Source organism: Peromyscus eremicus, chromosome 15 (genome assembly GCF_949786415.1).
Source record: "Peromyscus eremicus chromosome 15, PerEre_H2_v1, whole genome shotgun sequence".
NCBI lineage: Eukaryota > Metazoa > Chordata > Mammalia > Rodentia > Cricetidae > Peromyscus > Peromyscus eremicus.
In genome coordinates, this window is record NC_081431.1 from 26,752,151 (window position 1) to 26,770,624 (window position 18,474).

Sequence of the window (18,474 nt, forward strand, 5' to 3'; positions counted from 1 at the left end):
CTTTTCTGTAGCCTCACAAGCATTTCTTGTCCTTTTCTGTAGCCCCACTTCATAAAATATCACTTAGGACTGGGTTCTGCGGGGGAATTTCCAAGTGTAGAGAAACTTTCCACATACTTTATGGTGTCTTCCAGCAGAGGTGGACCGAGCAGATGCAGCAATGGAGAAGAATGGAAGAAAGGAAGTTGAGAAAGGGTGTAGGGAGTGAGAGGACCAACTGACATAATTGTCAAAACCCTTGGCTATCACTCAATTGAGAAAACCCCAAGTGATGAGCTCTCAATTTCCCATGTTTGAGAAGATTATAAAAGCATGAACTGAAGACTCAGAAAAGGGCAGACACTTTCTTGGAAGCAAGAATCAGACATGATTAGGTTTACATCTAGTAAGAAGATCTGTCCTCTGTACTCTCGGATGACCTGGAAGTCTGGCTGAATCAGGCTGGTCCCTCATCCATGGGTTTTTTTTTTTAGACTACAGAAATTAAAGCAGTAGTTGCCAGCTGCCGTGAGTTCATATTTTCAGACATTTTGAGTTTCTTAAGACACATACCCTGTCTTTGTTGTGGGCCATTGGTTCTCGAGTAGGGGTCAGTATGTACCCCAGTAGACATTCAGTAGTATCTGGAGATGGTTTTCGTTGTCATCTGACATGAATAGATAGAGCTGGAGAGCCATTTAATCATCCCACAAGGTGTAAGATATTCCCCACAGCAAAGAATCATCCAGCCTAAAGTGTTGGTGGTGCCCAGACTGGGAAATCATGCTCTAGGTTTAGGTTTCAGTGTATTTTATTATTAAGTTAGTTGGGTTTTGTTACATATTTGGGTTTTGTTTGCTTGTTTTGTTTTTCTGAACAAGCTTTAGACTCCTACGGATCGTTTGAAGTGAAAATACTATCTACAGGAATTTGCCTTATGAAAATGGATGTTAATACATTTCCATGTCACAGTGTTTGCCCAAGCAAATGCTTTAGAATCCTGGGTGATCCTTTATTTCTTCTCTGTTTAATTAAGTGCAAATGTCACTCTGCACATACCCCAAGTATCTGTGTATATACACCTGCCTTCCTTCCTAAGCCAAATCCAGAACCTTCAAACTGCCAAATATATCTTTAAGTGCGCTCCTAGTCATTGCTGATCACTCCACAGCACCCTGCAGACAAAGTGATTGGGTGATCTCAGCAAACTGGGTTATATGCAGCTTCTCTTTGGGAATTCCACCACCCTTCTTAGAAAGCCCATTCACTTTCTGTCTGGGAATTATGTACTTCTCAGGAGGCTCTCCATTCAATGATCCGTTTTTTCCAACTTTCAGTGCTGGGTGAAGAACACACCCCTCCCTCTACACACGTACCTTGATGCTTATGTAGGCTTTACTGTGGAACTAGACATACCTTGTCTTCCATCCACTCCATCACTGCCTCTAGATCCTCAATAGAGAGTCAGAAGCCATGACAGTACCATCCATGGGTGTACAGAGACCATGAAATGCTGAACCAGCACATCCAAGTGCAGGAGGGACTATTTCTGCAATTACTGCTCTGATACAAATGCATTTGTACAAGAAGTACATTTGTATGCGCATATTTATCCCTGTGTATATTACACAGGCAGACGTATTTACAATTTATCTATGCACATATATTTTTGGAAATCATCTGTGTTGATTGCAGTGTGTATCTTGTCAATGGCACACTCCATGTCTGCACACTTCTATGGATGCCATGCTCCTTGGCCTCAGTGTAGCCCTTTGGGGATTTCTCCCATGGCACAGTTTGTATAGTGGTTACCAATAAACCCTCAGCCAGGCAGACAGCATGTGTGATGATTACATGGTATCTGGGAGTGGGGGAGAAATAAAATACCTGAGCTTCAGACTCAGCACTTTGGAGCTAAGGAGCATGGGAAGTCTGATGACGTGAATGAGGCTATTGTGTAGGTTCTTGGTTCCGATGAGTACTGAACAAGACCCTTCTATTACAATGGCTTTATTGCTTAGGCAATGTCTCTGTGATTATCAACTTTATCTGAGGGGGCTACAACTTGTATGGCAAAGCCTGGGTATGCTATACAATCGCAAGAGTGGGATCTGCGGTACATGTTGCTTCTCCATAGTTGGGGAAGATGTTTTCAAATATAGTGTGTCACATAATAGTGGAAGGAAGTTACAGGCCTAATCTTCATCCCACCGACTGAATATAAATCACAGATGATGAGGTCTTGTTCCTGTTTTGCTAAGATCCAATGTTTCTAATTCCTTTTAGATAAGCTACATAGAGAAATGTGTGCCAGACGAGACACAGTCCTTTTGTTAATATTTAAGTTCTCTCTCAACCGTGAAGATAACATTCCCTTTGCATGGAAAAGCAGGGATGAGGCGAGGGCTAGAGGCAGCATCAGTTTATGTAGAAAACAGAGTCACACAGTTTCTTGTGTGAAGATGCACACTCCCCAGAGCTAAGGAAAATGGAGATAGTTCTTAACTGGCGATTCTTCCCACGATTACAAACACCTGATTCCTCTAAGTGGTTCTCGCTGCTGACACGTGATGGCACAGGAGACGGTCGTATATCAAGTGCTGTGGCAGAGAGGAGAACACACTGCCTACTAAGTGGCTGTTCTCCGGGAGAAAAGGAAAGGCCTTCTCCTCCGCTTAGCTGTGGATAGAGAGCTCTCTTGCAGAGCTCAGATCCCTGTCTTGGGAGAAGAGAAAGAATGCAACAGATTGGGGAGGGGGAGGCATGACTCATTGCTGGGTGACTCCCCATTGGCGGTGGCTGTCAGAAGACTCTCAGGGCAAGATCACAGGGTTAGAAGTCACAGAGTGCAACTGACCTGGGTCCCTGAGGTCTCTCCTTTGCCAGGCTAATGTCACGTTTTTAACCAAACCTTGCACGTTGAGCTTCCTTTCCTATGCGCTGAACTGCACGACGGCTTCAGAGCTCTGATTAGCTTCATAAGCCCCGGTGTTCAGGGCGAGCTTGGGCTAGGTTCACCCCACAGAAGCCTGTGGCTGGCTCTAAGGCCAGCTGGATGGAGCTTCCATCTCTTGGAGGTGAAAGCCCATGCTAACCTCCCCTTCTAGAGGCCTACTTTAAAAGTTACTAGAAGCATTTCATGCATGCTTGAACATCTTGGCCCAGTGCTCTGCTTCATCTTTCTGTATTCTGGCAACTGATGGGAAGAATAAGCCATTCTCACATAATCTTTCAATCTTCGGGGTTTCCTGGGCTCTTGCCACATAGCAAAGAAGTTTACCTTATTTCTAGAAATCGAAAGTATCAATAGACCCCAGGAGACATTGCCTCTATGCACTCTCCTGCGTACTGCCCCGATGTGAGTAGATGGGTTCAGCAAAGCATATTTAAATCCATAAAAGGTGTCCTGATGCTCTTTTATGGTGGCAGAGCTGTCACTGGCCAATCCATATTATTGGCCATAGTCTCCATCTTATTGGCCTCCTGGCCAAACCTAGAACATTAGAGGCATGAAAGAGAAATCCTATGTAGACTACACTAGACAAATTCAGCTTTCCTTTCTCAGCTTAAAGTTGCTAGCAGAAAGCAGTCTTAATGACAACGTGTAGTGAGGGGTCGCTTCCTGTAACAGCCACAGTGTGCACCCTCTTGCTTGCTCTGTTCTTCATGCTACTAACCAGGCTCTGTGGATGTTGTTTTTGTCTTACATTTGATTTGGGGGGTTGCTTTGCATGCCATTCTCCTCTTGGCTGTTGGTTGCGGGGTTGAGCCTTTTCCTTTCTGTGATTCAGGTGCCTCACTCTTTCCTTTCCAGGTTCTTCCAGTTCTTTTAACATGTCAAACTCTGGAGATTTGTTCATGAGCGTGCAGTCACTCAATGGGGATTCTTACCAAGGGGCCCAGGTTGGAGCCAACGTGCAATCACAGGTAGGGACCCAGCCAATATGCCACCAGGTGAATTCAGTAGGGTCCAAGAGCCTTCAGTTGTACCAGCTTCCTGCTCCTGTCCAGACAGAGAGAGGGAAAAAGGAAGGAAGGGAGAGGCAGACACACAGGGGCCAAACCAAATCAAAACAAGACAAAGCAGAAAATATAACCATTCTCGTAGGGGATCGTGGCCATGCTTTGGGAGTATATTTGGCTCTGGCTTGTCAGTCACACTAGGAAAGTAGGAAAGGAAGAAGTACAGAGTAAGGTGAAGGAGGCATGTGAGGCAGGTGGACCTGGCATCTTCATCATTCTTCAAAGGAAAAGGAATTTCAGCCCGTTGTTTCTTCTGAATCTCCCTCTCATCTGCTGGTTTCCCATCTTCAGGATTTGCTAACCTAAAGATGTCATCAGTGATCAGGCAAATGCCTTAGTACCTCCTGTTGCATTTTAAGCTTTAAAATTACCAAGCCAGCTTGACCAAACACATATGCTTAGTCACCCTTGAGGTCAATGGACTCCAGTTTCTGATGATAAGACCACACTGGGAACCAAAAGTCAGTCATGTGTAAAACTTCAGTGCTTCTTAGCAAAACCATCCGCCTTCAAGACAGATACCTCAGGAAGCCATCCTACTGTCTCAGCATGAAGTGTGACGTGAGAGGGTAAAGTCGTATGCTCTGGGTCACAGTGACTTGGGAAGATAGGAGCCACGTCTACCCATGTGTCCTATCCGACACATGGAACAGAAAGCATTACGTGCCTGGAATAGACAGCTGGCTGGTGACTCAGCCCCTTGCTCAAGAAACACTGCCTGGAACAAATTTGAGGTGATACAGGCAGACTTTGGTCATGTGTCTAAACAACTTACCATCGTCTAAATCCTTGTTAAAAAAAAAAAAAAGATGAGTCTTTATCCTAGTCCCCTCTCTCTGTAAGATGTCTACCCAAGACTAAACAGAATCGTTGCTTTCCTACAAGTTGTGTGGGAGAATCTACAGGGAAGAAAAGGGGCAGGGGGAGAAGCATCTCCATCCTTTTCCTTCCACGTCCTCTAGCACCAGAGTTCTGGTCACCTCACATAGCATTGTGCAATCTGTCTCAGTTTTGGGTTCCCAGGTTTTCTTTGACTGTTTTACTGAACTCAGAAGTAACAATGGATTTGGCTTGAGGGAGAGTCCCACCCGCTTCCTCCTGGACTCTCCCCCGGGAAGAGTACCTCTAAAATGATTGCTTTAATGCGGCATGCCACATTGGTAGCCTTTGAGATGATGATGCGCCATGTCCCTTCCCTCCCTCCCTCCGACTAATTGCCTCTCTGTTGTTGTTCCTCTGTCTAGGTGGATACCCTTCGCCATGTTATCAGCCAGACAGGAGGATACAGTGACGGACTCGCAGCCAGTCAGATGTACAGTCCGCAGGGCATCAGTGTAAGCAAACAAGGCTCCCCGAACCCTTTGTTTCTATTCTATCACTGCCAATTATTTCAAAGCCACAGGGCCCAGAATGCCGCTTAGTAGGACTTGTCTTAGCTGGACCGTCACCTAGTTTCTCGTTCCTGTGCCGGCCATGCCGTCGGCAGCATCCTCCCCATGAAAGAACGTGGTGATTGGGCAGGCTTCGTGCAGGCAGCTGGCGTCTAAGGCTGTCAGACACAATCAGTGTTTGCGTGGCACCTGCGGCCACATGCGTTCAGCTGAGAGGAACTGCTAAACAGGTGACACCTAGCACAACTGTGCTAGGAAATGTCACCACAGGCTGGGACCGGGACACCTGGAGAAGAAAGCCAGTGGCCCAGATCCATTGAATCCAGGTCTGCGGCCGTAAAAATAAAACACCCTCTTTCCAAATCTGCCAATAGATGATTTTTGAACACCGACACCAGGGCCTAGTATGTTGAAGGGACAGGGAGGGGGGTGTGACCATCTTCCACTTGTTCTTGGGTGCGCTGGCGGCTCCTGACTAGCATGAAAATTCGTAGCGACAAGCTATGTCGCACAGAGTGAAATCGATCAGACAGACACAAGGAGAACCGAGTGTAGATTTGGGACAGCAATCCAACTTGATTTCTCAGATCAATCGTCTGCTATCTCAGCAGCGATGACAGCAGGCTGGGACATGAGGGAAGCCTGGAAAAGGGAGGCCGTTCTTTAGATCAGGGGTGATTTCCAGGCATTTAGAGGTCACGGGAGGCTCCAGTGGGATGATTGACTTGGAACCGCTGAAAGACAGCAGAGCTGTGGTTGGTTGATGGGAGTCGTTGTTGTTGTTTGTGCTGTTGTGATTAAAGTAAGTTAGGAGTGAAAGGAAGGCAATGGAGTCATGATTTAATAATGTGATCTCAGTCCATTCTAATTGAGGCATAATGTCTACAAGGACATGGGGGAATGGCCCCTTCAACTCTGCGTTGAGTCTTGTCCTACCCAATTATGGCAGATCTGGAAGGAATCAAGAGAAGAGCAGCTATTTCATCAGAGGAAGAATAATTCTTTTAAAAATGAGGAATGGCGGGACTGATAGCTCCATCGGTAAAGTGCTGTGCAAACATGAACACCACAGCTGGATCCATAGCACCCATGTAAAAAGTCCTCTGGCGACGCATCCGTAAACCCATCACTAGGGAGGCAGAGCAGGGAGATCCCCAGAGCTCTTTAGCGGGACAGCCTAGTGAGAGAGACCCAGTCTTAAGAAAGGAAGTGAAGAGCAATCAAGGGAGATACCAGACTTCAACCTTTGGCCTCAACATACTCATGCAACAGCAACACGTGTACACATACATACCCACGTGAACGCATGCTCACACCCACACAATCACATACATAAACTACACACACACATGAAGAGGAATCCTTATCCCGTAAAAGAGAAAGTGTGGGTGATATATAACAACTTTAATGCTGCCCTCACAGAGAGGGTTCAGCTTCATCAGGAATGGTCTCAACGGGACAGGATGGGTTTACTGAGTAGAAGCATCAGAGAAATGGAGTCTAGGTTTCTATGATAACGATACAAACTGGCCTCTGTAACAGTCAAGGTCTCCCATCACTAGAGAGCCTCATACACGGCTTGGCTTGCACTTGGGTAAGGATATGGCAGAAGGGGGCCAGTCGTTAGATAGTAAATTTTTCGGGGGTGGTGACATATATTGTTGCTTACAGTTAAAAATTCTTTTTGGGGTAGGGGTTTCAAGACTGGGTTTTTCTATGTAACAGTACTGGCAGACCTGGAAATCGCTTTGTAGACCAGGCTGGTTTCAAACTCACAGAGATCCACTTGCCTCTGCCACTGAGTGCTGGGATTAAACGTGTGCATCACCACTCCCACCACCCCCAACCCCCAGCAAGTATTTTTTGTCCTATCTTCATGTGGAATCTCTTCCGAGTTCAATATCCTAACTGTTGATCTCTCTTTGAGAAGAAAGGAAAGGCCAGCCTGTCTTGTTGAACATACTTTCAACAGTCATGTCATTTTCTAGAAAAGTTAGGAGAAGGGATTCTTCCCATGTCGCACTATGATAGCAGTAGTCATTGTTATCATGTGCCTTGCTGGGAAACCTGCCTAGGAGAGTATGGGGTTCAATGTAGTATGTGTTCTCAAAGTGAAGTTCCCAGTGAAGGCAGGAGCTGGATGTCTGTGGCATTAAAAGCACATGCATCTGTGCATTGCTGAATGTTTGTGTGGTGTTAGACTTTTCCAGAAATAGTTCTGTGCATACATGAAAGAAGAGACTATGAAGAATGTATAAGATGTGGGAACAAAAATATAGATACATGCAAAAAAAGAAACTGAAGGATGTCCTTATGACTCACTAAGAGATGGGTCTGACAGTGTTCTTATTTGATGCGCCCCCCCCCCAATTTTCGGTGCTGTAGTGAGTGGGACTAGATGGGGCCAGGGGAAGGAGATGTCCGGTATTTGACGTCATCTGGTAGGCTGGAAATCACTTCTGAGATAGTATAACAAACATGTGCAGACAATTATGTCTGATTACATAAGTCCAGCACAAAAACTAGGCTGGAAAATGCCACTTGAAAGAGTCACTCATGTGTATTAATTTTTTCCCCCTGTAAATTGCGGTTACTTTATTTCTGAGTCTTTAATTTACAGGCTCAGTGCATCAAAGGACAGTGGTGATAGGATATGTTGCTTTGGTGTCCGATTTGAAATGTGCCACCTGCAGGAGACGAGGCTGGTTGTAGCGAGATGTATTTTTAGATGTTGGTATTAGAAGCCGGGGCATGGGCATACACAAAGTAGGGTTCTAACTGCCAAGATAGAGAAAGAGAAAAAGGGAGGAGACACAAGAAGAGACAGGGGCAGGAATGAAAGATCCGAGCCAAAAGGCAAAAATAAACAATCCCTAAACCCAAAGCAGCAATGGAATTCCCAGCTGGGCTCTGGGTTGTGTCTCATTTGATGGAGGACATTTTCTGGGCAGCGTTCATCTGCTCCTGGCTGGGTTTCCACAGCACCCATATCTTATCCAGCTAGTGGCTATTTTTAAGTCGTGTAAAATGTGGACCGCTCGCCTTGATCCGAGCTCAGAGCAATGGGATTACAAAGGTGTAGAGGTAATGTCCTATAAGGATAGTGGGTAGAGGACCTGTCTTGGTAAGCCCAACCCCAGGGGATGCTTAGGGGGAAATGAGGGAGTGAGTGGAAAGGGATTGGCTACGTACGCATAAGTTGTGTCACATGAATACAGTATAAAGTGCTTCAAGTGGTAACTCTCTGGTTTGGTCTTTTTCTCCTCTTTATGAGCAGGTTTTACAAAAGGTATTTCCTATTAAGGGTAGGTTAGGGCACTATTCTGATACAAAGGCATGGATTTAAGATGGGCACAGAGTTATTCAAGGCCTCAGGACCCCCTCAATAGCCACCATGAAAGCTAAATTACACCTCCTTAAATACTGTGTGTTTTCACATGACCTCAGGCGATTCTCAATATAGGTAGAGAGGCTCTCAGTATCTCAGGGAGACTGTTGCACTTCTCTGTCAATCTGACATTCTTGAAGAACACCTAGCGACTAGAGTCTTTCTTTCCATTACCCTGCCACCATCCCAATTCTGGAAGAGATCCATTAACTAGGCTTCTGCAGCAGACTCTGCTGTTACCGTCTATGGTTCGCCTCGCTTGCACATACCCACGGAAGTCTTCTTCTAGTGCCGTTCTTTGCTCAGAAATAATTAGCAGGCTTTACTGCCTGCCTAAGCAGGCCCAGACTCTGAATCCACAGACAGGATTTTCCATAGTTTTTGGCCCAACCTACCTGCCTTTAAACTCTGGGTTCCAATTCATGTGGTCCACTGACCTCTACCTGGTTACATCTTTTTGTTTGTTTGTTTGTTTGGTTTTTTTTTGTTTTTTTTTTGTTTTTCGAGACAGGGTTTCTCTGTGTAGTTTTGGTGCCTGTTCTGGATCTCACTCTGTAGACCAGGCTGGCCTTGAACTCACAGAGATCTGCCTGGCTCTGCCTCCCGAGTGCTGGGATTAAAGGCGGACACCACCACTGCCCGACTACCTGGTTACATCTTTAGCCGCCTCCCCGCCCCCTCCTCCTCCCCTTCTCCTTCTCCTCCCCCTCCTCCTCCTCCTTCTCTTCCTCCTATGTCTGCGCACCGTCTGAGTGCCTGGTACCCTTGGAGGTTAGACCACTGAACCATCTCTCTAGCCCCTGCATTCACTTCTCTATGACACCTGCGTGACTGTCCCTTCACTCCCACACTACCTTCTCTATCCCATTTCCATCCCAACCATATTTACTGCCCTAAGCTCAGTTCCTACTTGGTGTCTTTCATCCTATCAATCCTTTCCTTCCATTTCACACACACAAACCTCTTAGGCACTTGAATTCACAAAAGCACATTTATTACCATTGTACCTTTCATCCCTACATATGTATATGGTCTTAAAATACAAATATTGTTTCCTTATTTTGGTGAAAATGTCATTCGGGAGAAGAAAAGATGCTACCAAATTAAAAACATTTTAAGGGCCACATCCACTGTATCAGCTGTAAGGTATCTGTTAATAACGATTATTTATGGATATTCACTTATCCATAAATAGGCTGCTTTAAATCCAAAAATGTACTTAAATATCCCTTAGTGAGAGTGATCTTTCTAGGCCAGGCATAGCAATGCATGCTTAGGAGAGAGATGAGAGGATTGTAATGTTAAGGTCAGCCTGGGTTCCGCAGCAAGACCCTGCTTTGAAAACAAAATAAACAGACACCACCACCAACAACAACAACAACAAAAACCAGCTCTGTAAATGTTTAGGAACATGGGTTTTGGATGAGAATAAAACCCAAGGCTCTCCTCTTCCATTCAGCACATGAGGTGTTGTATGGTGATGTTGCTGAGCATCGCCTCCATAGATCCTGTCGCTCATAGCCCGAGAGCCCCTCTCTTCCTAAGGGACTTTCTGCTAGAGTACTTGTTTGTTGGGTGGCCATTTCGCTCATAATTCTCATTGCTCCTCTCCTGCTGTGGAGCTGGACCCTGCTCACCCTGCTTGTAGGAGAGTGGAAGTAACTGGAAAGGAAGAAACTTAGAACCTGGGATCCTGATGAGCCAACCTGAAAGTCCCTTTCAGCTCAGAAATTCTACAGTGTGACAGTTGAGTCCCTTAGCTAAAGGGACACCAGGTCAAACATCTAGCCCACCCACGTTTTCCCCTCAGATTGTATCTTGACTTCAGATATGCAGGAGGAGAAGGAGGAGGTCTGACTCCAAGAACTCCCTCCCTTTGGAGTTAGAGATTAGTAAAAGCGGAGACGTTACCCTGTGGGGTGAGATTATTTGTTTTAAATTGTTTTGAAATGTGAGTTGAGTGAATTTGCTGCAGCCAGCCTGGAGTGTCAGTCTACCTGTGGATTTTGCTTACTCAAAGGTTTTAGTGCACGTGTGACTGTTAGTGTTATTGTCTCTATAACGTCAGCGTGCCGATGACACCCAGTCATAGGGGGGAAATTTCATTAATTTTTGGTTCATGATAATCATGGAACTGGAAAAATAGAGATGAAGCTTTTCTCTTGAAAAAATTGTAATGTGGGTGTTTTGTTTTGGCTTTTTCTTTTTTCTCATGTTAGTTGGAGGAGGAAAAATGAGCATGGCTTAAGTAAATAAATAGAGTGTAAATCATTAGGACAGAAATATCCTACCATTTCAGTAAACACGCACCAAGCATTTAGGTATCACAAGGTTTATTTAGCAACACTTGGCTGCATACCACAATTTTACTTTTTTCTCAACTGCTTCTGAGAGACCCTTCACTTACAGTGTATATTAAGATTGTGTTGCCTCGTGTGAAATTGTAGGACTGAGAAAGAGAGGTAATCATTAAATTCACATGCAAATCTTTAAAAACCCATTTTAGTAATACCAAGTTTAATTCTCTTTTAACAAACTGAATTTGAATTTGGATTTTGAAAGGGTTAAATTGTATCCAGATGTGCCTCCAGTCTGCTGCCTTTGGATGACATTCAGGTCCTGTGACCAGGGACTAGGGAAGAGCCGCAGGCTGGTGACATGGAGGAGCTGAGAAAAATGGAGGGTCCACACATGCATGACCAGACTCTGAAAAGTTTCCTTCATGACAGAACTCTTTGCCTAAATCAGAAAGACCTTTAAAACCTAACACCATGTTAACTCCTGCGTGAGAGACTTTTGAAAAAACGTTTTTCTTTCCAGCTCATAGTTGTTAATAATTAAAAAAAAAAAACAGTGCTATAATGTTATATACATCTATCGTTTTTTCTAGCTGCCAGCTTAAATGCTTTTAAAGGTACCACAAGCAAATATGGCCAGATCATTCACTGGCTCATTCACTCATTTTCATATTTGCCCAGTCACTCACTCATTCAGTAATCTTAAGCATTTTTTTTAATCTTTGGGGAATGCATATATGCCATGTAAATATAGGTCAAGTTACACAAACTCTGTACCTGAAATAATACAAAACTCTGATGATGGGGCTAGAAAGAGAGCTCTGCAGTTAAGAACACTGGCTGCTTTTCCAGAGGGCCCAGGATCCATTCTGACAACCGCCTTAACTCCGCTCCCTGGGAATCCCAACCCCTCTGCTGGCCTCTGCAGGCATCAGGCAAGCACATGGTGCACACCCATACACATCAAAAACAAATGGACACTCTGATGCTAATCAACTCATGAACAACCAGTACTATCTTAAGAAGAGTGCACCTCCCACCCCCCAGACAGTTGTACTCCGGACTTAGCGCAACTGCAAGTATCTTTTCTCTGCACACTCCTTATCTATTTCTAGATTCACAGTGACTTGGGTGATTTCAAGGCTAGGGATGTGTTCACTCCAAAGGTCTCTACATCTATGTTCCGTGTGCATGTGCAAAGTATATGTTTTAGCTCTGCCCATGTGACTACGGATAGCTCATTTTCCTTTGAGAAGATTGAGTTTCCTGAACTCCAAAAAGGACAGTTGAGCTGGATATTATGTAAGCCATTGTCCAAGGACATGTTATAGTTATGAACAGTGGTTATTTCCCTATGCCCCAAATAATGAAGCACAAGGAGAGATGTTCAAAGCCACAAGTAAAAGAGGAATTGTATCCCTGGGAAAATTCAACAAAGCTCAACTGTGGAAAACAGCGTAGGTTTCTGAAGGGGACTACTTTCTCCTGGACCTAGCTTGGCCTACCATTGCTTTCTGAAGTCTGTGCTCTAAGACAGTAGACTATTACTCCTTTTTCTTAGAGAAATCCCATTGTTACTACACAATAGTAAAAATGGGTAACTTTTTGAAGTCTCTGCTTCATCCCCGACTATATGTGAGTCTGCAGAGATTCTTTTCCACGTCTCTAAAGAGTAAATATTTAGGTCTCTTCATATCTAAATCTGCTTCAGTTTCGCAGTGTAGGTAAATAAATGAATAAATTATATATATATATATATATATATATATATATATATATATATATGAACCTTCTAATAGCCCACATCAGTAATAGAAACATTAATAGGACACAGCTCTGGCAATCCATAAAGTCACCAGAAGCTAAAAGGGGTGGAAGTTGTCTGCCTTAGTCATCTGCTTTTTGGACAGAGCTGTACCAGCTAATGTAATCAATATAATACATTATCTTAAAGGAATCTTGGAGCTGGCTATCATAAGAGGCATTTATGTATGTATTCCAACCACTAAAATATACGAATTGCTTATAAATATGATTGGTGTTTGCCGTGCATTCTTTTACATGTTTTTTTTACAAGCGACTAAAAAAGTGAGATTTTTGTCCTGATGAGAATAGTCTGTTTTAATCTTGTTCAGTAAGTTAACCATTAATAATACATATCTATGGAGCACTTGGTATGTGGCTAGTGTAAGAGAGTGAGTTTTTAATTTTACCTAATTTCAATTAATTTCAAAATAAATAGCTTGTGACTACTGGCTGCTGTATTGGGCAGTTTGACCTCTGTGCTCTGCCACTCCTTGTCAGACGCCCCAAGTGAGGCAGTCGTGTGAAAGAAGGACAGACTTCCTTTAACAACAACAACAATAACCACAGAAAACCGTGCTTTTTGCTTTTCTAAGCTACATAGAACCCATATTAAAAATTAGCCATGTATAAGAAGTTAACACACATTAGCATAAAAATAGGCTTTAAGCAAGGAAATAATATGGAGGAAGATTTAAAATATAAATATAGAGTTACCTACACTTATTATAGTCTCTACTGGCAGCAATTTTCAGTTCCTTCAGCCACTAATTCAGCTAATTATAATTTTTCAAGCCTGCCCAGGTCATGTTCACTTTGAACCCTTTGGCTAAGACTCAACCACTGTGTGCGTCTATAAAATGCAGGCTCTATTTCGGTTCCCTCTGGTGACTTTTGTAATCCTTTGCCACAGCTTCTGCCTTGCTGCCCCCTCCTGTCCTGCTAGTCTGTGCAAAGTGGGGCCTGCCCCTTTACAGCATCCCATGGCGGCCAGTGAACAGTGAGGAACGTCAGGCCCCCTCCAGACCTATCCAATCAGTTTCTAGGATTTCACCGTAGTAACTTCTAAGCTTGAGAAAGTCTGCTTGGTAGCACCATTCTTTAAATTTTTCCTAGCATTAGGGCTTCCCTAAGAAAAGGAATTAATATTTTCTTTGCAAACTTTTTAATTTTCCAAAAATGTACTTTAAATTTTGACAAATATCCTCCCCCTCAAAAGAGAATTTAATGATGCAAGGGCCTGGGGTTATTAATTTGTTTTGCAAATATGAGAATCTAGGTTCAAATCCCCAGAACTCATGAAAGAAGCCGGGTACAGTGGTGCAAATATGAGAATCTAGGTTCAAATCCCCAGAACCCATGAAAGAAGCCGGGTACAGTGGTGCACGCCTATACTTCTGGCAAGGTGAGATGGGAGTCAGAGACAGGTGGATCCCTGGGAGCTCTCAGGCCACCAAGTGTAGCCCACGTGGCAAAAATTTTAGGCCGGTGAAGGACTCTGTCTCAAGCAAAGTGTGCAAGCATGCAAAACTCCTGAAGACTGACACCTGAGTTTGCCTTAACCTCTCTTGATGCCTTGGGCATGTGCATGTGCACACACACCCACACACTTGTGCATCCACACGCATGATTTTTTTTTTATAGTGCAATCATTGGACTCACCGACTAGACCGTACCATTTTACCAGCATCATGATACATACATATCTGCACCCTTCAGACCTTCATCAGTTCACTGAACATTCCAATCCATGGTACAGAAAGCAGTATACTCCCCCCTACATAAATATTACTAGTATGTGTATCACTGGCTAGCGTTTAGTATTTACATGTAGTGTTTTCACTTCTGAGGCCGTATTTTCTACAACTTAACATGCAAATGGTGAATACACATGCATTTTGGTGCATGCAATGCGCTTGTGTTTTGGTTGCTGTCCAATGTCTCCATGTGCCTGCCCCTTTCTCGTAATTTACAAGGATGGAAAAGGGGGGCAGGGAGAGGACGAAGAGCAAAGCCTATAGATGTGCACAGAATAGTCTGGATTTTTCTAGACAGTCTAATGTTCCCCTCGTACTCCTGCCCCAGCTGACTGTCCTAGAGCCAAACAGTCCTGGGAAAGTGATTTCAAGTCAAGTAAGATAGTGTATTCTGTATTTGTCTTTGCTTCTGATCTGGTGTGCTTTCTTTTAAAGGGAATTATAATCTCATTTTTCATAAGAAAGGCTTTTGAAATATGTATAAACAGAAACTCCACGGTGACTTCCTCAAGTGCAGGGTATCCCAGCTTCCCTTTTTTCCCTTGTCCCTTTCTTCTCTTTCTTTGCTTTTTAATCTACTGTCCTTAGGCTGCAAGTCTAGTCTACCTTCCTTGCCTCCCCAAACTTCCACAAAATTGCATTCCTTCAAAGTCAACACTTGCGAGAGATTACACTTCCATCCTCTTCAGGAAGTGATTGGTCACGGCCTCAACTGAGCTTCCACCCAAAGGACACTACCAGGGAGCGATGCTCGGACAGCGGAAGAATCAGGCCCTTCCCTCACCCAGCCCAGTCATTCTGGAGAGGCCTCCCACAAGTTTGAAGGTTCTGTGCCCCTTCTAGAGGGGTAAAGGACAGAAGACATGTCTCACTGTGTGAAGCTGTACCTCTACCAATATCTTCTGTCAGGAGCACTAGCTTATAACGTTTATTGAGTTTCCTACTAGAGTCTATCAGCTGAGGCAAAAAAGATTAAGTATTTTACCCAAGATCATCTGACATGTAAGAGGTGGAACCAGGTGTGGACCCCACACAGTTACTCTCTAAAGCCTCTGACTTTCACTTTTGTCCAAATGGACCTTTAAGCCCTTGAACTACTTACATGGTGGGAGTTGCCAAGACCCTTACAGTACTAGTGTTCATTAAGTTACTCTATGTTGAGTATTTCGGAACCTAAAGGGTATGAAAAAAAGCTCTAAGAACTCGGTTATCCCTCTTCGGTTCCATATCCTCTCCGATTGCTATGTCTCTACAATTCTGTCATCAAAATTAAAGCTGGAAAATTATAAGGATAGTCCTTTCCTGCAGATGCCTACTCTTTACCTCTGTTGTGGTAAACATTTTACCCAGTGGCCCCATGAAATTCAGAGGCCATCAGAGATCAGAAACAAACCAAGCATCCCTTGGAGAGATTAGGAGGTTCACTGGGACAGAAGGAAGCTTGCACCTGTCATGTGGAGTACTCATATCAGTTAGAAGCAGCTCTGTTGCCGTAGTTGCTGATTTTTCTAATCTAGGGGGCAGTAAGATGGAGAAAAGGGGGACTTTCATCTGTGAATATTTTAATAGCTCTTGCACATGAAATAACAGTGTTAGAAGCTGAAAGGTCAGCATGCAGGAAACTGGAACAGCAATTACTTAATAGCCATCTCTCCCAGACAAAGGGTAAGAAAGCGCCTCACCTCAGTGGCCTGAGACTTCATCAACTTTCCTTCCCCCTTGTGCACATGACACTCTTAAAAAAAAAAGGTAAAAGAGTAAATGCACAGGGGTGTGAATAGGATACCCTTTGAATAAAATTAGGGAAGATAAATAGGAAAAGATATATATGGCAAGAGGTAAAATTTTTAAAAGCGTGAGACAGTAAGACCCAAGTATGAAATAAAAATATACTATTCACTTGTAAAGTTATGGCAGGGTTAAATTGGCAGGCGAGTGATAAAATTGCATTTGAAATACAAAATGAAGGTGAAAAACAATTAAGATGCACAAGTATTAAAGAGAACAATAAAAACACAATAAGCTAGGATGAGTGGCTGAATAAATACCATCGTCAAAGACACAGAGGTTTAAAACAGCAGAGCAAGTAGTAATAAAATAAAGAAATCTTACAAAATTGTAAATTAAAGCACAATTAAAAAACAATAATGATAGAAAATTAACAGGCTAAATTGATCCTTATGATTGTATTAATTGCTAACACTGACTTGCTTTAACATGTGAGCACTTTATATGCCTAAACTTAATTCACATTTACTTAAAAAATTCCAACACTTAAAAATATAAGCAAAATAGTTTGGAGGCACATCAGAGTAATTCACAAGAAAAGTTGTGAAGGCTGGCAAGATGGCCCTGCAGGTGGCAGTTACCCATTGTTGAATATTTTGTTCAATTTCCGCAGGTACCTAACACGACATTTTCTTTCTCTTTTTCTCTCCTGGAATGTCTGGGGGCTGTGAATGTCCATTCTCTTCCTGGCTGTGGTGAGGTAGTCCTTGCCTAGAAGCCATCTTCAGGGGTCAGACCTCCCAGTGGGACTCAGAGCTTGTGGCACTTGACAAGTGTGTGATGGAGCTCAGCTTCAGAACATGGCTCACACTCCTGGGGTGTGCTGGATGGCATCCTAGAGTTGGGATAGAGTCCTTTGCTTATCCATACTTGTCCTCTCCCTGGACCATGGATTTCTGAAAAGGGTCATGATTCTCATAGCTTTAACAAAGCGCCTCAGCTGAAGCCTGATACTTAACATTCAAAGAATGCTTATTTTTAAATGAGCCTAGATGAAGTTTAAGATGAAGTGTGGATTTTGGTGGTGGTGTTATTGTGGATCTTTTGGAAGATGTGGTTACCTGGAATAGATTGTTAAGACTTGATTTTTTAAGGGGGAGGGAGGGCGAGTTCAAAACATGCTTTCTCTGCATAGCCCTGGCTGTCCTTGAACTCGCTCTACAGACCATGCTGGCCTTGAACTCACAAAGATCCACCTGCCTCTGCCTCCTGAATGCTGGGATTAAAGGCATTTGGATTTCTTTCTTTCTTTCTTTCTTTGGTTTTGCCTGCCTAAAAGCTGCACAGACATTCTTTTGGGTAGTCTAAAATGTCTCCCTGCCAGAGCTACCTGAGAAAGGCTCCCCGCCCCCACCCCCTTTGACCTTTTCTATTTATTTTAGTTTTTGCTGTCTTTGACCTCCCACTCATCCCTATAATGTCAGATCTCCCTGACAGGGTGATGGATAACTGTACCTGCTCTCTCTCTCCCTTCTCCATCCTCCCTGTGGGGGAGCTGGTGCCACTGTGGCTTTGAACTTGCTCCAGGATCTATCCCTTCTCTCATTCACTTGTTCGTTCAGGAGATCCACTCCTGTCCTATTTTACTGCTCGGTTGTGGTGTTGGGCACAAAGGCAGAGAAGGTAATAGAGAGGCCCAGTACCTGTTCTCTAAGCAGGTTGCTGTCTCATCTCAGTGGATTTCTGTGTCTGATGCTAGTTTTCATGGGAAGGGAGAGAAACCCATCTAAGTTTTCATAGGTAAGTGTTTACTTTGGAGAGACCTCGGAAATGGCTCGATAATGCTCTCCCTGGAGACCAGACCCCCACTTCACTCAGCCATCCTTCCTCATACCTGGGTTTGGTCACACACTGGACTGGTTTATTCTCATCCCTAAGCTTTAAAAGTGGCCACACACTAGAGCCTACTGGAGATGTAGGTTTTTTGCTTTATATACTTTGTTTAAATCTTGCATGCACTTTTTTTTTCTTCCTCCTCCCCCGCTCCCCCGATTACAAATGAATAGTTAGTGTAGAAAATTAGAGAAAACAAAAAATAACACGGAATA

General features: G+C 43.7%; 1 protein-coding gene across 1 annotated transcript in view; it reads left to right on the forward strand.

Moving 5' to 3' along the window:
* The window catches only part of Pbx1 (PBX homeobox 1), a 285,536-nt gene that overhangs the window by 248,800 nt on the left and 18,262 nt on the right, over positions 1–18,474 (forward strand). Inside the window, 2 exon segments of the mRNA XM_059280300.1 lie at positions 3,794–3,906; positions 5,247–5,336. Coding sequence (XP_059136283.1) covers positions 3,794–3,906; positions 5,247–5,336 — 203 coding nt within the window.